The 25,608-nt window shown below is 42.6% G+C and overlaps 2 protein-coding genes across 7 annotated transcripts in view; both read right to left on the reverse strand.

Annotated features, from left to right (window-relative positions):
• The window catches only part of lig1 (ligase I, DNA, ATP-dependent), a 29,775-nt gene extending 12,896 nt beyond the window's left edge, over window positions 1-16,879 (reverse strand). Inside the window, exons 1-17 of one of the 2 annotated variants that reach the window (XM_052087367.1) lie at window positions 16,710-16,879; window positions 15,969-16,037; window positions 15,107-15,405; window positions 14,866-15,003; window positions 14,112-14,294; window positions 13,935-14,043; window positions 13,367-13,447; window positions 13,007-13,063; window positions 12,586-12,644; window positions 12,243-12,356; window positions 11,647-11,813; window positions 10,637-10,713; window positions 10,472-10,563; window positions 8,123-8,222; window positions 7,513-7,598; window positions 6,729-6,844; window positions 4,038-4,133 (exon numbers count right to left, since the gene is read on the reverse strand). In XM_052087367.1, the coding sequence (XP_051943327.1) occupies window positions 4,038-4,133; window positions 6,729-6,844; window positions 7,513-7,598; window positions 8,123-8,222; window positions 10,472-10,563; window positions 10,637-10,713; window positions 11,647-11,813; window positions 12,243-12,356; window positions 12,586-12,644; window positions 13,007-13,063; window positions 13,367-13,447; window positions 13,935-14,043; window positions 14,112-14,294; window positions 14,866-15,003; window positions 15,107-15,405; window positions 15,969-16,037; window positions 16,710-16,726 (1,860 nt within the window). In that variant the 5' untranslated portion in view covers window positions 16,727-16,879. The other variant, XM_052087368.1, reaches the window with a different exon arrangement.
• Window positions 16,880-17,024: 145 nt separating this feature from the next.
• On the reverse strand, window positions 17,025-19,991 carry LOC127616033 (ETS domain-containing transcription factor ERF-like). 5 transcript variants are annotated; one of them, XM_052087453.1, is made up of 5 exons: window positions 19,662-19,991; window positions 19,444-19,495; window positions 18,498-18,732; window positions 18,201-18,405; window positions 17,025-17,834 (listed from the first exon to the last, which is right to left on the reverse strand). In XM_052087453.1, exons 2-5 carry the CDS (start codon window positions 19,493-19,495, stop codon window positions 17,601-17,603), a joined length of 726 nt encoding a protein of 241 aa, XP_051943413.1. In that variant the 5' UTR covers window positions 19,662-19,991; the 3' UTR covers window positions 17,025-17,600. The 5 variants fall into 5 exon arrangements, with proteins under 5 accessions (XP_051943413.1, XP_051943411.1, XP_051943409.1 ...); XM_052087451.1 differs by having other exon boundaries at window positions 18,498-18,735; window positions 19,662-19,990; XM_052087449.1 differs by lacking the exon at window positions 19,662-19,991 and having other exon boundaries at window positions 18,498-18,735; window positions 19,444-19,620.
• Between the last annotated feature and the right edge of the window lie 5,617 nt (window positions 19,992-25,608).

A 25,608-nucleotide genomic window follows, 5' to 3' on the forward strand; every position in this document is an offset into this window, starting at 1 on the left:
GTCTATCTCGGTGACAGACTGAGACTGCCGTTTTCTTCCCCGATAAAAACAATGTTGTCTTCTACTGTGATCAAAACAGTGTGCCACCTAGTGGATATTCCACGAATTACATTTTATTTAAAATGCAATTCGTGGTTTTGTCGTGGTAAAGACAATTCTGTGTCTTTAATGCATTTTTTTTCACTTTTAAATGATCCCGCGGGCCGGATCGAACCTATCTGCGGGCCGTTGATAAAAACAATGTTGTCTTCTACTGTGATCAAAACAGTGTGCCACCTAGTGGATATTCCACGAATTACATTTTATTTAAAATGCAATTCGTGGTTTTGTCGTGGTAAAGACAATTCTGTGTCTTTAATGCATTTTTTTTCACTTTTAAATGATCCCGCGGGCCGGATCGAACCTATCTGCGGGCCGTTTGTTTGACACCACTGCGCGAGGCCGGCGTTTATGGAGTTTCACATTATATGTTAGCATTCAACTAGCAGACTTTTGTCGGTGGAAATTACCAATATATGGTTTGGTATAACATTTTTGGTGCTTAAATATCCAATGTTTGACCCTGCGTTTTATGTGCCAGATTCTGCTAAAGGTCATGGCCTCAAGCTACCCAGTTTTACAGTCAACTTCAACTGGGAGTGGCAAATAAACAGCTTGAAGCAAGCCGACAGTGCATCTTATTTTGGAAAACAGCCACAAAAGGAATATTTTAAAACAGGAGTTCAGAGTAGATTAAGTCATGCAGAGCAACCGGAGAGAGGAGGGGGTTGATGATACCTCACTTGAAATGGACTCCACATAGGCGCGTTCTTCATTGCGGCGTCAGTACGACGATTACTTTGCCACCCGTCTCATCACGGCGCATCAGACGTAACCACTTGTGATCAGCCACTTTTTAAGTCGGAGTCGGCCCTAACGAGCGACTAATGCATCTGCATTAACACAATGCCACTTTGGACTCATTGAAATGCAAAGCGGCGTCTCGCCGGAAGCTGCCTTGCTCCAGACATTCATTGTGCGCCGCGTCGCCGTGACAACCCAAAGCTAATTCTAAATCCCTGTTCACATGATTGACTGACTGTCCATTCCCCCCTTACCCCACCAAACCCCAGCGCAAATCTTGCGAGGGACAAAAACAGTAAATCACTCGCAATGCATTCCACACCATCGGAGTTAAGTGAAGTGTCACCGGTCTGAGAGGAGGGGCGGCGATATAAAACAAATTGTGAGAAGAACGAAAAGAAGGCCAAACATCCGGATGTGAAAGTGTCGAGGTGCGCTGAAAGGAGAAAAAGAAGGAGCTGCGCAAAGGCGATAAAAAGACGCCGACAGCCTGAGAAACACATAAAAAAAAGAGTGAGAAGACAGTCCAAAAATTGCATATAAGGAATGTGTGAAAGTGAAGGCACCAGAGGCGAGGAGCCAAAAAGGAAAAAGGTGACAAGAATGCATCAAAGCCTCCCGCATCACCAAAAAGGATGAGAGGCATGACATGGGTGAGAGGAAGTGATTTCATTAAAAATAAATAAATAAAAAAATCACAGAGAGATAAGCTAGCAGGATTGGAGGGTGAAAGAAGTTCACTCCTAGGCAACAAGTCCACGCCAATATGCACTTTGTCCAGTCGGGTACTTAAGTGTGCTACATATTTTTTTATTGTATGATCTGGTTTTCTAGGATTGTTCTCATCGAAACATAAAAATTTTTTTTTAAATCGCAATAGTTGATTATCGGAAGCATTTCGTAAATTGCGTAAGAAGTGTGCAAAGTGAGACAAAACAAAAGCATGCAGTATTATGTGACAGTTGTACCACATGTCATGGATTACTTAAAAGTCTAACTTAAAAAACAAGCGCAAAATAGTAAGTAAAGTGAACTGCTAAATTAGCCACCGTGGGGCCAAAGAATGTGTAGTGAAATGTATATTATGCTGGCCCGCTTTTATTTTGAAGGCCTGACCTTTGCCAGGATGGTACACCAATGGTGTCCCAAAATGTGGTCCCAAACAGACCGGGAGGCTTGTTTTATATCTCGAGTTATTAAGAAAAGCCGCATCCTCGTGGCCACTTTTTACACAGTACGATAGAAAGTTCGGAGTGCTGGCAAGAAACGCTGTTGCTGAATTCAAGAGAATGCTAGAAAATGACTCCCCTTGAACTTTATCCGCCTCATTAGACGTTCGTATTAATTTCGCACTCTATTTGCATGTAATGCTATCGTTACGCTCTGTAAATGTAATTGCTGTTAATGATGTGGAGTGTCCGGAATGGACGTTTTAGATTTACAGTATTTGTTAATTGGAAATATTCATTTGAATTTCATACATCTCAGTCATAGTCGAACTGGACTTCCATCCAAAGCTGACAACATGAAAACTTGCGTCAAAGGTTGTGCCACACACATTGGGAAGCCATTTCTGTTCAACCTTCAACCTGAACAGGAAGCAGACACTCACGTCAATTGGCGAAGCTTTGCCGCGCTGTGAATGAGGGCAACTACACGGCACAACAAACAAACAACCTCTACTGAGTGACGCAATTGTGCGAGTAACTCAATTAAATATTTTAACGCAATCAAAGCACGGGACCGCAGATATACAAGTGAGTGACATTTCAGTAACAGCTGCGTGCCAACAAGCGTGAATGAGAACGGCTGGAATAAACCCATGTAGCCTCATTAGCTATTTAATTGCAGTTCCTGACAAGACAGGAGCCGAGGGGGGGGGGGGGGGGTTCAGTGGGTGCCAAAGAAGCGAGCGCTCACTCTCAGTTAACATCGGACCGACTCGCCGTGCTGGTCCAGTGGAATACCTTGCGATCGTCAGCTTAAATGTCCAAGCGAAAAACACCAAATGGCAGAACTTTAGGTGGAGGTAGGTTGTTTTTTTTTTAAATTAGCGGTCCATTGAGTTGGTGTCACTCACATTATTATGTAATGTATATAGAAAGTGCCCAACAAAACAGTCATATGCAATCCATGTACAGTATTTTTAGAAAATAAAGCATAGAGAACAGGAGTTCCCAACCTTTTTTGCCCCACGGACCGTTTTAATGTCAGACAATATTGTCAGGGAACCTTTAAGGCCGGATAAATAGAACAAAATAATATGATATGACCCGTATGAAAACTGTGTTTTTTTCTAAACATAATAATAAACACAAAGCCTGACACGGGGAACGTCCTATGTGTCCGCAATGTTCTCCGGTCACGATGGTAACGTTTAAACGTTCCTTCAAAATAAGATACACCGCAAATACAAAGTGCATGAAAAATACAGCTCACCATCGCCACATAGTGAGCAGTTATTGCCCTATTACTGACCTCTAAGAGGACACTTAGAGGTCAGTTAGAGTTGACAGCAGCAGCCTCCTAATATCAAGTACAACTTTATTGTTAAAAACGGTGTATATGCAACATACAGCACAGATGAAATTTCTTCCCTCTCTTCCTCTCAAAAAGATGGAAGCATTTTCTTAATTCTGATTCCGCAAACAGATTTTTGATCAGGCTACCATGCTTAGACTAGTGGGGGGCACTGTGTGAACATACGAAACATTTTATTGCAAACACATTTGTCGACTTGACTTCCTCTTGCAGGGCAATGTTATAGATATAAAATTGGTTTGGAATTACTTGTGCATTAAAGTGGTTTGGGCATGATGGTTTGTGGTGTATTTTAGGTTTCAAAGATTATTTGGGCAAAATCACTGTGTGAAAATTTCCATCCAAGATGTTATGCTGTGTCGTTGCTCCGTCTTGACACGATGGCGGCATAATGTAGTTCACTCAAACAAGTGAAGTGATTATTTTAATCGGAAAAGTCGAAATTTGGGCCCGACCGGTTAATTGGAGACCAATGAAGGTATATGTTTTAAACTAATCAGAAATGTATTCTGCAAAATATTAGAATCTGCATTAGCTTTAAAAAATCCCTATCAGTCTAAATATTTCAACACAGCAAGTGGGTGTAACGTGAATGGAGCAATGATCTACCTGCCGCATTGATAATATTTTGCGACATTTTGACATGCTTTTACCTTGGGGATACGAGAGATGACATCAGGGTACTTGCTGGTGTTGTCCTCCTGGTTGCGGCTAAATATCCGAACCTCGCCGCTCTCCAGGATGTGTATCTGTCCGGCAAAGCAAAACACCAGCGGTGAAAATGTGGATTCAGCTCAACGATGACTCAATAAAATGTAAGGGAACATTTTCCTGGCTACGTCAATAAAATGGCCAGGATCCAGACATTTCAAAAAACGACGTGTCGTAGACCTTTACCAAGGTTTAAATCATTATGACAGTGACAAAAGAAACTCCGAAAATACTTCCTCAGCTAAAATAGGGATAATGATCAACACAAATTGACAAAGTCTCATTCCCGACCCAAATAAGGCAGTAGCATTATCAATAAATGGCTGGCTGGTTATTAAAATGACACAAGACACTTCAAAAGCGCACACTTCAAAAAACAGCCCTCCAGACATATTTTTATTAACACTGAGATATTGAACAAATTCAGGTTTTGAATGAAATTTGGCTCTTAAGATTACACTTCGTAACATCCTCAGTAGGATTTTCCGTGTTAATATTAGCAGCCAGAGATTTAGACATAGATATTTTTTGAATAGGGTGTCCTACGGATTATTCCATCAATTATTCACCAAAAAATTAGTTTGGCCTCATGTTCTACTGTAGTATCTGTGACTTCTGTGTGTGAATGGCTTGAAAAGGCAGGGCCTGGCCTGGTGAGTGATGTGGGTGTCAGAGCACTTGAGTGTAGCAGTGGGTGGCTGTTACACCAATTTGCATTTGTTGAATTACTCGATGGGAGTTGAGGCCATTGGGCAGCTGTTAGCATGTGGATTTCTCTTCCAGTTTGTTTAAAACAACAATTAAAAGCGGAACAAAAAGGAACAAACCACTTTCCCATGACGGAAAGGCAAGGTTACAAGATCAAAAAGTACACAATTAAATTCAGATACAAACATAACTTCCCATGCACAGGTTTATAATTCAGCCAACATTTTCTTGTGACGCACGACAAAATTTAATTACAGCTCTCCTAAATCTGCACCCATATGTTTCATTTAGGGACATTGTCACTCATATGATGACTTGCTTACGTGCCGCTCCTAACGACTGGGCCCGAGACGTCAAACTGCAGTTTAGCTCTGGAACAAAACGACAACGGCAGGCAAAGTCGCCAAGGAAACAGATGCTGCCGGGGATGGAAAGTGCCTCAAACATTTAAACTCGCCTCGTCCAAAAGACGTTTCAGCTCATTTGCCAGCTTTGGGCCGTCTGTTTTCCTCGCTCCCGTGTGCCGAGAGAGGAGCCTAATTGCTGCGAGATTTGACGTTTTTTGTTTGGCCAGATGCTGGCATCCGTAGCGGCGGCTGATTTGCTCAAAAGGCGTACAAGTAGAAATAATCTGGAGCTGGTGTGTGCACTACATGAAAAGTCAACACAAAAGACAGAAGCGACTGCTCTGCCATTGTCGTGAGTGGTGGTCGCTCCGATGAATACAAATAGGGGATAGCGAACCGTTAAAGATAACCGTACAACTGGGATGTGACATTTTGTTCAATTCCAGCCCTTCTGCCACCGTGAGCCAAAACTTGGACTCTTGTCAACCTGAGAGTAAATTATTTGTTATTTAAAACAAATGAAAATAGTAATTAAAAAAGAAAAATAAACAAGATAAATATTGTATGTAAAAAAAAAAAAAACTTGAATAACTATGCATTAAATTGCTGAATTGAATATGTCCATGAATAACTCATGGCTATTATAATTGTATTGCTAAATAATATAAATGTATGTATATGTGTGTGAGTGAGTGTATAAATACAAATGATAATCTATATCTTATTTATCATTAAAAAAAGGGTATTTTATTTTGAAAAAAGTACCAAGATCAATAAAAAAAATTAAAAAACCTCAAAGTGCCTTTGAATAGGTCAGAAGTGCTTAATCAAAATGAAATGTGTGATTGGCACTACAGGACAATTCATACAGAACCGGCAAAAAACAACAAAAAACGATCAGCTGAAGGCGCACACATCAATCCTGCAGACCAACGCGTCAACACTGACCGACGCTGCAGATGTCGACTCGGTGTCTCAATTACTGCCCTTTTCTCCTTGCACGCTGATCAATGAGCGTCGGCGTTGACGAATGATCCCACCAAATATGCAGACAATCACTCACTTGACTGATTTGATGGGTGGCTACTGTTGTTATTCACCCCCTTGCCCCCCCCCCCCCCCCCACACACACACACAAGTGAGCGCGAGTACAAGAAAGAAATGTATCATGAGTTCCCCTGCTGGCCATTAGGTGAAACAACAACTGCAAAAGGCATTGAGTTTTGGATGCGCCCAGATCAAAGGCTCTTTACAGGCATGACTGTCCGGAATTAAGGCTCCAAGCTGGATGGGCTTGCATTACAATCTGCGTCTCTTTATGCAGAGGCCTCCTGTTGTGTCTTACATGTTTGCTTCTTCCTCTCTTATGTCTCTCTCTCGCCTCTTCTTCAATCGAAAATAAAAGCTCCTCTTCATCATCCTTCCTTTAGAACCGCAGCTCTTTTTCTGCCAGCAAGCCCAAGGGTACAGCAGCGCTAATGTTTATCTTGAAAGAATAGGTGCGCAGTGGAGAACACCCTACTCCAGTGTGTGTGTGTGTGTGTGTAAAACACTTGACAATCACACAATGAAACTCACTTGCGCGCGCTCGCCATCATATTTGTACTCGCAGGTGAACTCCGCCTCGTCGAAACGTTTCATCACCTCCCCGACTCCCTTCGTGGGGTGCGCCAGCATGGGCCTCAGGGGTACGCCTGCCACATGGAGGTGCAGGTGAAGAGGGGTGCAGGAGGAAAGGAGAAGGACGGGAAAAAGAGTTCATGGTCACTCTCGAGATGAATTCCTCTTTGAAGGATTCATGGAAATGACCAAAATAAAATTGCAGACTTCCGGTGTCTTTTCGGGCATTGGTTCCTGAGACTTTTTGGTTGGTCCATTCATTTTTTGACTTTGCTTTTACATGGAATTGTGAAACTGCCCTCAGGGAGGAATTTGTATTTGAAAGACCACTGGAAATGTCCAAAATGGCCGCTTTATGACAAAATGGCAGATTTCCTGTGTGTTTTTGGTCGTGGGTTCGACAACATTTTTGATCCTGCGTTCCAAAACTTTTTTGTGGGGTCTACTCACGATAGACGCTGCTATTAAATTGAATTAAACTCACTGATAGGTGAAACTGCCTTTAAAATAGGAGTTTGTCTTTGAAAAACCCCAAACTGAGCCTAAGATGGCTGCTTCATGGCAAAATGACTTCTGTAAAATCAATAAGCACCACTTAGAGATGCTTACAGGTCCTTTTACATAGCAGATCCTTATCACGTTGTGTAATCAGGAATAATTGTTTATCATTATCAGTTGGCCTTCAGCAAACAGATCAATAAACACTTGCATTATCTTTCCAGCCTCTCGATTGGTTATTTACCTGGGGTGAGTTTGCAGTGATCGGGCAGCTTGTCGATGCCTTCTTTAAGAAGAACGGGGATGAGAATGTCGTAGTTGGGCATCTCACTGTACAAAAAAAAAAATGGGGGGTGGAAATTACGGGGGTAATAAACACAAGGAGTTCGAAATACAGTGTTCTCTGATATGTTGCGGTTCATCCTTGGGGCCCTGCAACTTGGCAGATTTTTTGTCCGATTGTTTTTATGGGCTTGTACCACATACTGACAAAAGGATTTTGGTGGGAAAAATATTTGATTCTTAAAAGATTGTCATGAGAAAAAAAATCCAATATAATATAAATCCATCTACCTGTAATAGTGGTGGAGGAGAGAGATTGTCTGTGAGTAATGTTTGCTCTATGTGTTGCTGCGCCGTGTGTGTTTAAATAGCAGTTTAGAATTACTGCTACTTTTTGTTTAGTTTTTTTTTTAAAGATGACCTGACAGGATCTTGCCACTTTTATTAAAAACATATTCCGTTTTATTTTTCAACAACAAAAAATTGAAAATATTAATGTGACAAGATATCCAGATTTTTTTTGTTTATTTGTTTGCTTATTTTTTACGAACTGCAAAGTCAGCTGTGCTTACCAGTAAGTCTGTTTCAAAATTAGATTCTTCTCTTCGATCCAAGCACGCCTGCTCTCGGTGGTCATCCCTTTACCGACGTCCATCACGGCAGGAGAGTTACCTGGAACAAAACATATCACTCGGTGTCTATTTTTTTTGTGAGCCAAGCAGGCTTGTGTGTCGACATGGTTGGCAGATTGTATAACGCACCAGGGTGGCATCAGTGGTCTTTTTATGGTTTACCCCTCGTTTTGTTTACAAGAACTGCGGGGTCCATTTGTGATTTAACGAGCCACCTCCCAATAGCACACAGGGATTATATTGGCAGGCATGTATGGGGAATGGGCAAAAGTCTTGGGAAGCCAGTGAGTAACAAGTCATTGAAATCAGCAATATTCTTCCAGACACGAGTTCTGATATTTTTCGTTTTGTTTGTTTATTGAACATAAAACAAACGAAATGTCAAACGCTTTATATGAGTTACTACAGTGGACTAATAAAATGTTTTTTTCAAAAACACTGTTTCCTATGTGTTGAGTATTTACGCCCAAATTGTGCATCAGTCACTACAGTGGAATATAATATTGTTTTGAGGTGTTTTGTTTCAATGGGCATGAGTCGTGGATTTCAATATTACGGTACTCATCAGTAACCACAAAGTACAAAAGCAGTTTATATCTATGTACAGACATGTTTTTGGGTTTAGCTTGTTTTATCTTATTTCATTAAAAAGTTGCCAAAAGGAGTCAAAAGTACATTCGCGCCCTCACGTGGGACAGGAGTGGAACAACGCCTGCGTTAATCATAGGCTATTCCAAAGCATATTGCATTTGGCCGGGGATGTAGCGCTCACATATTAACCTGCCTGATTAGATAACGCTTCAGCTGGAAAATAAACAAATAAATATCAAATATTAAGTGTAACATTTCCGGCGCGGGCTGCAGATCAATGCAAATCTACCCACTGAGCCCTGGGTCTAATTGGCTCTTATTAAAGCGCTGGCGAATGAGTTCTGAATGCTAATTCGCTTGGTGTTAAAACAAATTAATTGGCTGTGTGTGAGTGTGTATGTGTGTGTGTGTGTGTTAGAGAAAGATAGCATCTGGTGAGAAGACGAAGCCCGTCAGCAATGAGCTTTAAAAAAAATAAAAATAATACGGACATGTTCCTAATTCCTAATCATCACATTCTCGAGCGTTTGCAGGACTTCGAAGCAGGAAAGGGACATGTTTTAAAATTCTTCAGTGACTCTGATAAAGGGTATTTGATCATATTTATACTCGCTCTTTAAATCAAACATGGCCCCTTTCTGACCTCGGAGAGTGCATTATTTAAATGCCGCATTGGTAACACAATTCGACCCCTCCATCCCCACCCCCACCAGAAAAAAAAAAGTACATCAAGTGGAGCAGCCGAGAGGAAAATGGAACTCGTGTTTTATCCGACGATAAGGGGGACGACTCTCTGGATGATTGACTTCTCCAAAAAGGCGTCCTGACATCACACTCGATAATTGTTACATAAGCTTAAGGGGTGAAAAAAGCCAATTATATGTCTACTAAAGTAGGAAGAGGGATTGGAAAAAAAAAGGTTTTCTTCTAGATCAGGGGTGCCCAAACTTTTTGGACCGAAGGTCTACTTTTCGATCAACTAACCTCCCGGGATCTAGCACACACACGCACACATGAACGCCATGATGAGAAACAGCCTGAAACTGAGGCATGCGATGCACTTTTGCAGCCTGTTAACTATCGTAGCTCACACGTACAGTTTTAAAGTGCTTCCCTGGGCCCTCCGAGATTCCTATTCTTTCCCCGTGCCCTCGGTGAATTGTACATGAAGCAAACTCTGAATGAGAACAATGACGATAAAAGATAGAGCGCAACAGCTCTGATTACAAGCTGCAATTGCAGACTGCTGAGCGCAAACAACTTCCGGTGACGTACTCACGCGCCACCGTAAATTCAAGATTTACCTGCTTTATTTTATTTTTTTATTTTGTGTGTGTGAAAATGAGACTGAGGATGATTGGGGTGCAGCGTACATTAACACAAAAATATTACTAACATGTAAAAAAACACACAAATGTTTTTTTTTTTCCCCTCCTCGACACTCCTCGGATCTACTTGGGACCTGTCTTAGATCTACCGGTAGATCCGGATCTACCTAATGGGCACCCCTGTTCTAGATGCATCAACCTTGATGTGAAAGGTGCACACATCAGTCACGACACTGTGTCATCCTATACACTGCCAACTGGTTAGTAGTTGTGAGTGGAAACCAGTCACTATGATAAAGATGGTTGACGAAAGTACTGTTCACCGTAGTCACAGCTGCACATATTTTACACCACAACCAAGTAAGCGTACCTTTCTGGGGTGTAGTGAGGCACACGGCTTGACTCAACGCCGACAGGACACTCTGCTCGGCCAATCCGATCCGCAGCTTCCCGGCTAATGACCTGTCAATTAATCACAGCCGGTTAGGAGTTGACAAATGGGTCTGGGCTCAAGTGGCGACGTTCCTCCCGTTACCTGACGATGTAGCGGGCCTCGGAGAAGCGGCAGGCCACAAAGAGTCCTTTGATGATGTCGATCTTCTTATTCATGGCCTGCGGCGGCAGAGGGACGGCATTAGCATTCAGGAACGAGCAGCAAAGACTTGAGGTCAAAGGAAAGAAACAAACTCCACCGAAAAAGGAAAGGAGAGGGTGCTCATTGCTCGAGGGCGTGTTTATCAACCGAAAAGTGGTTGCCGCATGAGACTTGATGTCAAACGTTGCGCATCAGTCAACTACATCAGACTGAGGTTCAAAGCAACTATCTTCGTCCGTGAATTGTGAAGTCAAACGTTGCGCATCAGTCACTACAGTGAACAGTTACTCAGAAAGGATGTTTTCTTCTCGAGGCACAATGCCAATGTAACCAATCAGGAGAGCACACACACACACACGCACACACACACATGATGACGATGTGTCATTACTGTGTATAATTTTCTCTCCAGGCACGAAATGAAATTGGCTGCTATTGTGGTGTTCAAACTTGGATAGCTTTGTTTTAATGCGGTCCCGACAAGACATAAGTATCAAGTGTACTCAAATCTCCGAAACACTTGATGCTGGTGTTTCATGACTACATGTCAATTATAGGGCTCTCTGGCTTTGGTAAATGACAACTCGTCATCGCTTTGTAAGAACAATATTTGAAGGAACAGTTGCATATTATACGCCATGATGACTGGCTTAGCAGTATGTTTTAGCCACACCAGCGAAAGCTCATTACAAGCTAGCTGGTGTGGCGTACGGAGCAGCCGCATGTGGGTGACACAAGTACGTGAAAGTACGCACGTCCAGCCCAGCAAAGCGTTATGGGACGGTCTGCACAGATCTCTTGTTGAAAAGACTAAAAAAAGCTGTGATTCTTAGCTTTGCTATTCATTGGGTGACAATGAGTCAGTCGCAACATAAACATTTTGACTCGCAATCCTATAGCACTCGTTTTTCAGCATTTATGCTAAAGCTAAGCTAGCTCTGTCATCTCACCGCATTGCCGCTCATGCTTGCGATCTCCTTGAGCTTCTTGAAGACGCCGCCCACAGTCAGGCTGGCCGGCCTGAACATGGTGCGCTGGTTGCTGCGGGAGCTCTCGGCCACCAGACCAAGGTCCCCGCGCTCCTGAGCCTCTGCCTTGATCTTGTCCAGCTGTCGCCCTGGCAACCACAGAGAAGCGGTGGGGTGAATAACACACACAATCATGGGTGTGAGTGTGTGAGAATGAGTAGGTGTGTGTGTGTGTAAATATATGTGAGAGAGCAAGTTTGGATGAATTTATTGGGCATATCTGTATGAAAAAGCATGTGTGAGAGTGAATATGAGAATGTGTCCCGTATAAATGTGAAATGTGAGTGTGTGTGCATGTATAAATTTGCAAGAGACAGTGTGTCATTAAATTTTACGCGTGTGAAAATGTGTTTATGTGAGAATGTGTATTTATGAGAGTGATGTCTGAATGAATGTATAAGAGAAAGTACCTCAATGTATGTGTGAGGATGTGTGTGTGAGAGTAAATGTGAGAATATGCTGTGCAAGACTGTGTGTGTGTGTGCACACGTGAGTGTGTATGTGTGTGTCCACGTTACCCGTGGCCTGCGCAACAGCTTTCATCAGCACCGTCTCTCCGATGCCAAGCTCCACGCCGAGGTAGGCAGGTCCCAACTGGTTTAGACATAAGTAGATGCAGCACAGCAGGTCGTCTACACACACACACACGCGCGCAGACGCATTACAAAGAGTAAAACATCTTCCACAAGGTTTCCACACAAGCTGCATAATATTGCCGCTGCATGATGTAGTATGTGGTGCCGATTAATGCAGTGAGACCATCTCACCCACACACAAACCCAAACATACAAGAAAAGAAGATTCATTTCATGGCGCTTTGCAGGTAGCAGCTGCCAACGCCACAACAAAGGGGGCGTTTACCTGGAGAAAGCAGCAGCACTGAGCGGAACAGGTTGGCCAGAGTCTCGATGTTTCTCAGTCTGATAGAAGAAAAGCAAAGGGAAAAAAATGTAGGTTTCAAACACGGCAATTCAGCTAACAAGATTTGTCTGTCTGCAGCGGATTTAAGTCTCACATGGAAAGCGGTCAAAACGTCTGTGAAAGCGCTTTGCAATGTTTTGAAAGGCAGTGGGCTTCACTTACAGATCCTTTTCAATGTACACCTTTTTTTTAACGCCGGTCACAGACTTAATCAGTTCATTAAAAACAATATAATAAAAATGAAAAGCACCGAAACACGTGACCACAGCTTGAATACATCCAAACAGTTCCTCCTCACTGAGAGCTTCTTAGCGCATATTCATCCATCCGTATCGTTCCTGCCGCCGTCTTGCGCTCTCACCTGCCAGAGTCCTCTTCGATCTTCTCAAAGGTGCGAGCCAGCGCCAGGTAAGGCACCCTGGAGGAAAACCAGGTCACACTTAAGAACACGCATGACGTGCAAAAAAGTAAAGTGGAAGAGCAAAAAAAAAAGGGTGGATGAGAAGTAAAAGGCGAGTAAGTCTGAGTAAAGAGTGAACAGGTGGGTAAAAAGTAGAAAAGCTGGTCAAAAGTGGGGGGAATAAGTGGGTGAAGGCAGATGCGCGGGTAAAATAGCGACTCAAAGTGGATACAGATGTAAAAAACTGACGTAGAAGCAACATGGAGACTGGCGGCTAAAAAGTGGGTTCGTAAAATGTTCTCATGTGTGTTAAAGACCAACTTTTGTCCCTCCTTCCAGCAGGCATTCTCGAGTGGGTGGTAGTTGGGTCTGGACGGGTTGTAGTCCGTTTCCGTCGACTCACTGTTGGGGGGGGTGGAGGGGGACAAAAAAACCAAAAACAATCACAAAAAATAAATCTACCTTCTGCTAGCTGTGGCTTCCTGTTAGCCATCACTTCCAGCTACATCACTTCCTTTTATTGTTGTTTTTTTATGTCCTCTAAGAACAAGCAAGAAAAAAAACTGTTCATATGACCATCTTTTAGAGCGCCACGTCGTCCTTCCTGCGGTCCTGTAATATGATTGTTCCATTATTTTTTCACTTCCAGGTTGAGTTAACGCTGGCGCGTTTTGGCTGCCGCTGCTCAATCCGTCTTGTTTTGTGTTCTTGTAAAGTGTCCTTGGGTGTCTTGAAAGGCGGTTATAAATAAAATGTATTATTATTATTATTATTAATATTATCTGTCACTTCCTGTTTGCTGTCATTACTTGTTCGCTGTCAATTTATGTTAGCCGTCACTTGCTGCTAGCTGTCACTTCCTGTTAGCCGTCATTTCCCGTTAGCATACCTTTTCGCATCTTTGCTGTTCTCCTTCATGGAGGAAGTCGAAGTCGTCGTTCCTGTCTTATTCTCTCTTTCACTCTTTTTCTCTGTCTTCCCTGCAGCCTTTCTGGGAGCTAAAAATAAACCTTGTTGTTATGCAACATGACAAAGATATTTGAATGGCATTTTCAGGTGCACTGACCAAAGAAGCTGCTGATATGAGCTTTTTTGGCTTCCTCTTTTGTGGCCTTGTCGTCATTCTTGTCTTCCTCCTCTTCCTCCAGCTTTTTTTCAATCTCTTCCGCTTTCTCTCCGTCTTTATCCGGCGTCCTCACTTGCTCCGTCGCTGCCTCGCTGTCATCTCTTTCTTCCTCAGCAAACTCGTCTGCGCACAAAGCGAGGTTGCATCAGCCGTGTTGAGCGAGGGCGACCAAGGCCCATTCCCGGGAAAATAGAGGGTGGCGACAAAAAGGCAGCAAGGTCGGAATAGCGGCGAACCCGTTCAAGCTCACGACAACAGTGAACGCTTCTCAGCATTTTGATTTAGTGGTCAGCTTTCCATTCGGGACTCACATTTATTTTCTTCCCGGCATTTGAATGCACTTCCTGCTAGTCCCGGGAGACTTCTGTGGATTTTGTGTGACTTCAGCAGTGAGTTCGGTTGAGCTGTGACGATAACTAGACCCAATCTAATCGGCCAATATTCGCACTGACATAATCAGCAAAATCTGCAGATTTTAGCCATTTTTCTTTCACATCAAAACATTACAACTTTAGACACAGATCAGGTGGTTCACTTCTTTTTCCATTTAAAGTGGCAATACACATTCCGTGCCACTAGGTGGCAACATTGATCTGAAAACACTCCACCAATCGGCTAGCTCCATTCCGTGTAAGCAAAAGATGAGTAGTTTGCGGTATTTTTGTTGTATTTCACAGTGGTTGACTTCGCTGACCTGTGTCGCCATCGTCCACACGGGCTCGTTTTTTCTGCTGACTATCGTCTGCCGCCGGAATCTTGGTGTTGCCCTCATCCTCCTTTTGACTGTCACTGCCGCTGTCGTCCAGCTTCCTCTTGGGGAACATCTTCCTCGCTGCAGAAGCCATACATACAAATGGAGCACAGAGAGAGAGAAATACTCTCATAAATAAATAAATACATACATACATATTTTTCTAGCTCCATCTTTTTCTTACCCGTCTTGCGTTTTCTGATGCCTTCAGAAGACGAGACAGAGTTTGGGGTGCTAGGGGACATGGAGGAGGTGGGTGTGGAAGGAATGGCAGGGGCCGGGGGAGGCGGCGGAAGCGACATGGTTGTTGACACCGCCTTGAAGACGTCCTCTTTGACTTGATGTTTACCAACGTTCATGACTTCTTCATCATCATCATCATCGTCGCTGTCCAAAATGCGCCGTGTGCGTTTGGCAACCTTCTTGACGGGCGAGTCCTCTTGGTGGACCCCGTTTTGGGCCTTGAGTGGGCTTCTGGCAGCACTGTAAGACACCACAAACATTACTAACTGCAGCTCCTCACTGGAGTTCGTAAGAGGGAGCCAATTCTGGCCTCCCTTCACTGGCTCCCTGTACATTTTAGAGTTGATGCTAAGATTAGTTTATTTGTCTTGAAATGCTGTTGCTGTTGCCCCTTACCTCTCTGAGCTCCTCCACCTCTACATCAGCGGACCAGATGCTACTGGAGGTACCAATCACAAAATGGAGCCTCAGAGGGGATCATGCTTTTTCTGTTACCACTCGCGCTCTTTGGAATAACCTCCTGTTATATGTCAGGAAAGCCCCCCGCCCCATGTTCATCTTTAAAACATATGTATTGTATGGCTTTCGACTCAGCATTGTTTTAGTGTTTTTTATGTTTACTGTTTAAAGGTTCTCTGTTGTGATATGTCAGATTTTTACTTCAATACAGCACTTTATCTGCAGCAGTGGTTGTTTTTAAAGTGCTCTATAAATAAAGAGTCGTCTTATTTTAGTCAGTGCAATACGTGATTTCTGTTAATTTAAAGCACCTTGAAAGACAGGACAGTCTTCCAAAATCTTACTTTTTCACTTGCTCGTCAATGGCTGTCTTCTCTACATCTTTGTCCTTCACCTTGGATTGAAAAAAGGATCTAGAAGAACAACAAAAAAAGTAAATAACTTTGCTTCAGTACACAACTCTTTTGCGATTCGTTTAAAACTATTATAACACATGTCTTTATGACGCAGCGCCGCAAGCGTTGAAACTCAGCAAAAGTCTAAATGAAAATGTATGATTTAACATTACAGGTACCTTCAGTCTCCAGCATAGGTGTCAAACTCAGGTCCTGGAGTGCCGCTGTACTGCATGTTTTCCAAGTCTCCCTGTTGCTACACACCTGATGAAATGAACTGGTTCAATGTCAGGCTTCCGCAGAGCTTGCTGATGATCTGATCATTTGAATCAGCAGCGTTGCAACAGGGAGACTTGGAAAACATGCAGGACAGCGGCCCTCCGGGACCCGAGTTTAACACCTATGGTCTACGGGTTGGGTACGCAGCAGATGCCGGAGCGCTTCCGCATTTGTTATGTGACGTCACATTAAAACAAGAGGCGGCGTTAGCTCGACGAATACCGACACCACAGGCAAAATAACCACCACCAAATCAACATATTAACCTCAAAATATACTAAGACATATTACAAGGCACTCAGGTGACTCGGTGATTTTCTATTTAAAAAGTGAGGCAACCAGGAGCTCGCTCCACTGCCCTGCACATATAAACAAGCTAGTAGCAGTCAGGAAACATTCGTCACAACTTACGCGATGCTGCGCTGCATGTTGTCTAGACTTTTCCCTGAAGCGTCGAATGAAAAGGTTAAATGGCTATACAGTATAGACAACGTAAAAGTCTACGTATAATCCACATCCAAGGACACAGACTCCCGCGCTGTAAGTCGCACACACAAACACTTGCAATATTCCGCGCCAAAATTGCTGCTTCCACCAAAGATCGCCTATGAAGGGAAGATGGTTTTGAGGGCCAACGGACATATTATTAAAAAACACCTTTTTAGGAATCGCTACTTAAATGAAACGCCCCAAAATAAAGGACATTTTGCATTTGCTGTCAGTGTGTGTAAGAAGAGTTTAAATGAGTTTCAAATAACCCGAACCAAATGTACTTTGTAAAATTGATGCTTGTTAAGTAAACAAATTATGATTAGGAGTCATTTGAGTATAAATCATAAACAACTATTAATTTGTATGAATCCATTAAGCCGTGGCTGTTTGCCGACGCCAAAGAAACATCAGTCAAGATCTTTCTTCGGTGAATCTCGACCTCAGCAAAGGGGTTCGTGAAAGGCGCTGCTATCGCCTGCCGTGCCGTAGCGGTATATTTAAAAACCTTACAAATGAAAACCAAAAGAAAACGCTGGAATGCATCAGCGGTCAGGTATTTATTGTAGTAAAACGAAACACACAAAGCAAGAGAATATTACTATAGTTTTGTTGATTGACTCTCTCTCTCACTCTCACTTACACATGTACACACACACACACGCACACACACACACGCGCGCGCACACACACGCGCACGCACGCACGCACACACACGAGCTCGCCACGTTGTGAGTGCAATCTCCTTACTGCAGGAGGAAGAAAGGTGATAAATCTACAAAAATAATTCAGTACAACTTTATGGTGCTCGTGTCAAAGCCCTCCCTCCTCTCGTGAAGTTTGCTTCCCGAGACTCAGACGACTGAGGTGGTCCCGCCAAGTGATGAATGGTGAGGGGTTCTGCATAAGAGGTGGCTGTGGGACAAATGGAGGAGTAAAAGGATGATGAGGAAGGCAGCATGGTGGCAGTTGAAGCCAGGATGCCTGTATCGGAAGACGGGTCTCGCTGGGGAGGACAGCAAAGTCAAGAGGGCGGCTCGGCAGCATCTGGAGGATGGATGGAAGGAGGCATGAAGGATGATGCGGAAGGCCCATCTTGATGGCCAAGATGCTCATCAGCTACGATAGGTTAAAATTATTTGCCTTCTTCATGCCAGAGCGTCATATCAGTTACTACCGTGAACAGCTGTTAAAAAACATGTCTACTTCTGGATGCATGATATCAAAGTTGTGACACTGTCTTTGAGTTCTACATCATTCACATGCGTTGCCTGGGCTTCTAAGTGTGTGTATGTGAGAGAGAGAGAGAGAGAGAGAGAGAGAGAGAGAGAGAGAGAGAGAGAGAGAGAGAGAGAGAGAGAGAGAGAGAGAGAGAGAGAGAGTGAGAGAGAGAGAGTGAGAGAAAATGAAGACCTGATGGTACGACGGTGGCAGACAGTGACAAGATGGCGGCAGGTGGAAGTTGACCAAGACGAGTTTGCTGAAGTTGAACTTGTACGTGAATCGCTTGCCTTTGGTCTTGTGCAGGATGCGCTTGTTGTAGTAATATCTACATATGGCATCATACAGCACAGTCATGTTGATGTGATTCATTTTCACCGTGACGCCGCACATATTTCTGGGCGGCAAAAGGCGGAGCGATTAGGAAACGAAACCTTCTATGTCATGTTGTCTTATTAATTATGAAAAAAAAATGTGTAGCTGCCTTACCTTAGAGCCCGACTCAGCTTGTCATAGTTCATGTGTGGCTTTCCCTTCCTCTCACCCCACAGCCGGGCCAGCCGCTCGGGGTTGTGGATGACGAACTCGCCCCACTCGCTGCCCCAGCCTATGGTGTCGCTCTGGCCGCCGCTGCCGCCCAGCAGCTCCAGCAGGAAATGCCACAGCTGTACCTGACGAGAGCCCGGCGACCACGCCGGCTTGTAGGCCCAGTCGGGAAACAGCACTGCTGCCAGGAGAGGACACGTTTCTCCGATTGGATCCGATTTACAGTCTTGTATACTGTATTATTAAAGCCTTTAGGAAAATATTACTTCTGCGTAATTACATTTTTGCGGGAGAAGGTATCACTGAATATTTTGCATTTTGTTCAAGCCACATGGGTCGTGGGTCGTGCTGGAGCCTATCCGAGCAGTCTTCAGGCAGTAGGCAGGGGACACCCTGAACCGGTTGCCAGCCAATCGCAGGGCGCACAGAGGCGAACAACCATCCGCTCTCACACTCACACCTCGGCATAACTTAGCTATTTATATATACAGCTATATATATATTTTATAAATAATTATAAGGCATCTTCCCACAACAGATGATTCAATATGTTTTTTGATACGTGGGGCGCGAGATGATTCAACGCCGGTTCGATTTGAAATTGGATCTATTCGATTCGGTTCGACTCAGTGAGATCTTAAGAAGTCATGATGCAATGACATTTTCTGTTGTCATTTTACAAACATTTGAATCAACTTGTTCGTACCGTAAATGTGCCATTTCCTTCAAAGATATATAAAAGACAATTAGATACATTTCTCAATATATTTAAAAGTGGAATGATTCGATTTGATACAATTCGATGCACTCCGAAATTTTAAATCAACAGGTTTAAAAAAAAAAAAAGTGATTTTGTTATACATGTTAAAATTATGTATCAGACACTTACTTCTACTCCTGTAAGGTGACGCACAATAACCGAGTGAGGATGCGCATTGCATCTGAGGAAGGGAAAAAAACAGACATGTAATTGGAGTACTATTGTGAACATCTATGCCAGTGTACTGCATAAAACCAGGTTGGTGCCTCCCCTCCAATAAAGTATATCCACGGACAGATAATGGCAATCGATGTGTGGGATATTTATTGGCAAAAAAAAAAAGTTACCTTGCTGAAGAGGTATAAAATGATGATGGTGAGGTGGTCCGCTTTCCGAGTGAGACAAGACTGAAGGATGGATGTGGCTCAATCTTAAAATCTCCTCCTGGAAAGCACACACACACGCGCACACGCACACACACACACACACACACACACACACACACACACACACACACACACACACACACACACACACAATCCTCCCCTCCTTCTTCTCAGCCGTCCCACACCGAGACCTACTCCCTTGAACATAATAACTGTGTTGAATGAAGACTGATTTCTTTCTTTTTACTATTTTATCTACCTTATTTTCTGTCAAATTGTTACAGTATATGTTTTATGTTCAATAAACAAACAGGAGAGACAGACAGTCATAAGAGAAAACGATGTCATTTAATTTTTTAAGGCAACACCTGAGCTTGATGGACGAGACAGTAGAATATGGATAATGTCAGAAAATATGTGATTTCAGACTGTCCCTGAAGGTGACTTGCATGTTACATGGATGGACAGACAGAAGAAGGAACGCTAGTTGTATGAGGAAAAAGTGCAATTTCAGACTGTCCCTGAACGCATCACTTGAATTCGATATCTGCTGTCGATGGTTCACAAACTTGTCATTTCAAATTCCCCATTTAGGCAACACAGAATTTAGATGGCTGAATTTAACACGTTTTGCTTTCATGTTGAGTACCGTAACAAAATGGTTTGATTTTGTTCATTCTGCCCATTTTAGATAATGGTGGCTAGCTTAGCTTTAGCATAATAACAGAGTAAGGCAGGGGTGTCCAAACTTTTTGCCAAGGGGGCCAGATTTTATGTGGTAAAATGTCGGGGGGCCGACCTTGGCTGACATTCTTTACATTGAACAACAATATTGTTCAACAAATTTTAGTAAGCCAGTCTGTTTCACATTTCCATTTTTATTTTAATTTCAACAATCTTAAGAATTTATTTTGGTTCATTTGAAACAGGTATATCACATGCAACTGCTTATTCACTTGACTTTTTCTTAAACAGAAGTCTCCTGAGTGCAAATTGATTGATTTGAAACACAAAATGTATAACCATGACTTTTCAATAGTCACAAAACCTTTGACTCGAACAACAGGGAAATGAACAAGCAATACACATATCCACAACTGCAAGGATCATTTGAAATATGACATATCAGTCAATATAAACACGGAGTGATGTCTTGTTAACTCGTGAGTGATGCCCTCTAGTGTCTAAATGCTATTACTCATTTAGCCACTAGAGGGAAGCAGTACTCTATGAAACATCACTCACCAGTCTACGAGACAATCTACGAGATGCAACACGTGTTCCATTGCGCCCAACCTGCGGGCCAGACGGCACTGATTTTATGACAGGGCCAAGGGCCGGATGAAATTCGACCGCGGGCCGGATTTGGCCCCCGGGCCGGACTTTGGACATGCCTGGAGTAAGGTGACTAGATTAAAGCTGTTACCTAACTTTTTTTTTTGGTTTTGTTTATTCATTCATTCATTCATCTTCCGAGCCGCTTGATCCTCACTAGGGTCGCGGGGGGTGCTGGAGCCTATCCCAGCTGTCTCCGGGCAGTAGGCGGGGGACACCCTGAATCGGTTGCCAGCCAATCGCAGGGCACACAGAAACGAACAACCATTCGCACTCACACTCACACCTAGGGACAATTTAGAGTGTTCAATCAGCCTGCCAGGCATATTTTTGGAATGTGGGAGGAAACCGGAGCACCCGGAAAAAACCCACGCAGGCCCGGGGAGAACATGCAAACTCCACACAGGGAGGCCGGAGCCGGAATCGAACCCGGTACCTCTGCACTGTGAAGCCGACGTGCTAACCACTGGACTACCGGGCCGCCCGGTTTTGTTTAATATATGACAAATATGCACCCAACAACAAACAGGACAAGCAAATATGTCCTGTGTAAATCTGAGAAAGTCCAAAATGCGGACACTCCGTTAACATAAAATTCTTTAAAAGACAACAAAAACGGACATACGCGTTTTTCACAGTACAACGACGTTATACTGTTAGTTTGGTCAGCAGAGCTCAGTCTCAAAATATGTTTTTCAAATAAATGACATTTGTAAAACATGGAAAAATCTGATAGGTGACTTGACGGGCCTAATTTCAAATTGCCCCTGAAGGCAACACCTGACAAGGATGTGAAAAATGAACAAAAGTCATTTTGAGTGTCGTTTTAGTAATGTAGAACAAATGAAGTGATCAAACACTATAAAATGAATTTCAAAACAGAGCTTGCCCGTGGCAATACAAACAACACGAAACATTTTATTCTCTCTCTCTCTCTCTCTATTTCTTTCTCTGTGTGCGTGTATGTATATGTATACACCCCCCCCCCCCCCCCCCACACACACACAAACTTATATTGGTAGTCTTTGAGTTTGGTGAGCTGACACCAGAGGCTTTTAATTCCAGTGTAAACACACTAAGTCTGCCAGACACACATGAATTATGGATGTGGTTAATTGACTTTTAGCAGCTCAGGGGTCATTTGCCAAAAAAACCCTAAAACCCGAAACCCAACACACCTTCAAGCACATACGCACATCCACATCTATAGATGTCCGCCTTATAGACATGACATCATCACTATGATATCAGTGGGCCACAGCATATTCTGCAGTTATTTTCTGAATCACTTGCTTAGCTGTGGTATTTTTCTGGAATTTTTTTCAACTTTTTTTTACTCCACCCTCTGCTTACTCACGTTTTTTTGGGGAAGGATTTAATTTTCATGGCACTTTTGATGAAGTCAATAATATGCAGATTTTAGTTTTATTTTCCAGTGATATTTGATTTAATGCAATTTTACAACATTTTGACAATACAAATATCGTACACCCATAATGATCATTTAATTGCCATGTAAAAAGAAAAAAAAACAAATAAAGTTTCAAGGTATTGGCTCAAAAAACTGTCAATAAGCAAGAGTTTCAACGGATAGTGGGGGAGAAATCTGCAAATAGGTGAATCCACAAATGTTGCAGCACCAATATGTGTGGGTGCTTAAAAAAAAGATTTCTGCCCTCCTCTCCATACAACTTTTTCTGGAAGCTAATTAGAAAATGTTACCTCCTTGGCAGAGAAAAAAATCCCAATATTGTACCAGGAAGAAAGGGATTGTGGGAATAACAAGACTAATGTCTGAGGCGACATCCTGAAACAATTCTTGTCTCCCTTAGTCAACATTATTACTGCAACTGTGACAAACTGGCCGTGCGTGCATGCGTGCGTGCATACGCGCACTTGGGGGGGAGGGTGTTAGGGGGGGATAAGTCTGGATTTGATCCTGCGCTAAAAGAACTGTTTGTTTTACGGCTGATGAGCGCTCGATTTAATCTGGTGCTTAGCCTTGCGCTCTTTATACTCATCCTCATCCTGCCCTTCATCTCAATCCCATCATGTACATGCGCGCGCGCACACACACACACACACACACACACACACTAACATAATAAAAATAATAACATATTGTCTTTCCCTCTCATCCTCTGTCGTTTATGCCATTTCCTCTATGTATGAACGCAACACATTGTGCCCTGTGTGTGTGTGTGTGTGTGTGTGTGTGTGTGTGTGTGTGTGTGTGTGTTGAAGAGGATGATGGTATTGCAGCAGATGAGGGTCACACTGCAACGGGTCTTAAGGGTCAAATCGAGTTAGCGTTTAAGCGGGATGGAGGCTTTTCTGTGTGCGTGTGAGAAAAAGTGACACTAGCGCTTGACAACTCGAATGGAAGCAGAGTACAGAAAGGCGACTTAAGAGAGATAGAAATCAAGTCCTGGAGTATCATTCTTGTCCAAGATGTGTGCCTTTGTGTGCCCGACAAAGGCACACATCAAACATATGAATACTACACTTCAGAGGTGCAACGATTAATCGACAACTACTTGATTCTCAAATGAGTCGATTAATTATTTTGGAGCCTCCATGAAAGCAAGCTGATTATAGCTTTGTGTTGAATCAAAGCACAACACTTGCTTTTCCTTTGGAAAACAATGATCAACATGTTTGCCTATTTTCTGACATGATACAGACCAAACCAGGAACTGAATCATAATTGTGCATTTTCTGAACTGTCAATTTGAAATAATGTCCTATTTTTAATATAAATAAATCCGATTCATCAATTAATCAACAGTTTAATCAATTACTAAAATCACAACCCTACCACACCTGATAGTACACTTTATAAAACCCTCTTATTTCATAAGATTGTCATTAAAAATATATTTTTTACACAATACTGTGTTACTTTTTCTTATTAAATCTTTTTTTTCAGGACTGTAACGGATAAATGAGATTTTAATTCATTTCAACAAGGAAAATGTATTTTATATGACTAAACTGAGTTTTGAACTTGGGCACAGAACAATTCTTTTTTAAAGTCAAGGTACCACTGTGTATATTTAGGTTCTATTATTAACGATAATATATAGTGCCTCCACATTGGTGTGATACAGTCATCTGTCTCCATCATGAAGACAAATGACAAAGACAAAACTCTTGCACCCACAGGCCACATAAGGAAACGAGTGAAAAATTAAGTCAATAAAAAGGACAATAAAGAAAAAGACCTGCAGCAAGTCACAATGAAGTGTAAGCGTGTGTGTGTGTGTGTGTGTGTGTGTGTGTGTACCATAAAAACACGATGACGTCCTCAGAAGGTTGCAAAGGCTCGCCGGTGGGTCAGGTGTCTCTCGGGGGACTCGTGTGGTCTTTTAAAGCTTTTCTGGTGCCAAACCTTTGGTCTCTTTTGTATCCTGGCAGGACAAAAAAAAAAGAAAAAAGACAAAGACGAAGGCGGGGGGGGGGGGGGGGGGGGGAGGGAAGCATCCTGGCAGAACCCGAGAAGTGCCGGCACGAAGACGACCCTCCGTTTCAGAAATCTGAAAATGTTTGATGTATGGAATTTCTGTTCAAATTTTTACCCAAAGAAAGTTATGGAAAAAGTCTATTTCAACGTTAAAAAAAGCATTAGTGTAGCATTAACTTATGGGTAAAACAGACACATGTTGAATTTCTGAGGAATTAGCGGTCCATTACTTTTTTGGGCTAACAGGCGATAGCATAACATTTTTTAAAAACTGGTAACACCTCTATAATTAAATCAGACCATAGGTGTGTTTTTCAAAGAATAATATTAGAATTTTGAGCTAACAACAATTTTAGCATTATTCACTAATAACACATGGATGCTTATTTAGCAGAAGGCAATTTTTACAGCATTCTGTTATCTTCAGTTAACTAGCTAACAACAGCATAGATTATTTTAACGATAAAACATGAGATTGCCTCATGGGTGTAAATAAAGTTTTCAGATTCTGAATTTCTTACAGATGAAGTGTGACCAAGTGACAGCGGTCGGCCTATACAGCATAATGTCAGAAAAAGGCGATTACATCAACATCGCATTTTATTATAGATACTAGTTAGCTGGGAGCAAACAAATGGGTGAATTTCGGGTGGAATCAAATGATTACATGGGCGACAGCATGCTATTAACATTTTTTGCCAACACACCACAAATGACCATGGAGCTGTAGCTGACCACACGGCATAACAATATTAAAGTAAAGCATTATTTAATACAAGTACTTGTACTTTGTTACCCTTGGAGGAGACAAAAGTGGTCTAGCATAATATTAGCATTTTGAGCTAACAACAGCATTATTTTACAAACGTACATTGCATAATTGTCTGGAGAAAGGTGTTATTTTGAGGGTTCTCTTAGCATTTTTTGCTAACTAGGGCATATTCTTTGATGCCTCATACATGACGTTGCTTACACACCAAGGAATTCTAACGACTTTTTGGACTACTACATATAATGTTAGCTTTATGAGCTAGCATCATACCATTCTTGTAAAGTGATGACATGTTACCCAGTTATATGCATACTCGTTTTGGAAAAAAGAAGCCACAC

Source organism: Hippocampus zosterae, chromosome 15 (genome assembly GCF_025434085.1).
Source record: "Hippocampus zosterae strain Florida chromosome 15, ASM2543408v3, whole genome shotgun sequence".
Classification (NCBI taxonomy): domain Eukaryota; kingdom Metazoa; phylum Chordata; class Actinopteri; order Syngnathiformes; family Syngnathidae; genus Hippocampus; species Hippocampus zosterae.

Coding starts and splice junctions, on each gene's coding strand:
- LOC127616033 (XM_052087449.1), bottom strand. CDS start 19,564: ATGCAGTACACTGGCATAGATGTTCACAATAGTACTCCAATTACATGT. Junction 18,736..19,443: donor GTCACCTTACAGGAGTAGAA/GTAAGTGTCTGA, acceptor CTCTCCTGGCAG/CAGTGCTGTTTCCCGACTGG. Junction 17,835..18,200: donor TGCCACCGTCGTACCATCAG/GTCTTCATTTTC, acceptor TCCATCCTCCAG/ATGCTGCCGAGCCGCCCTCT.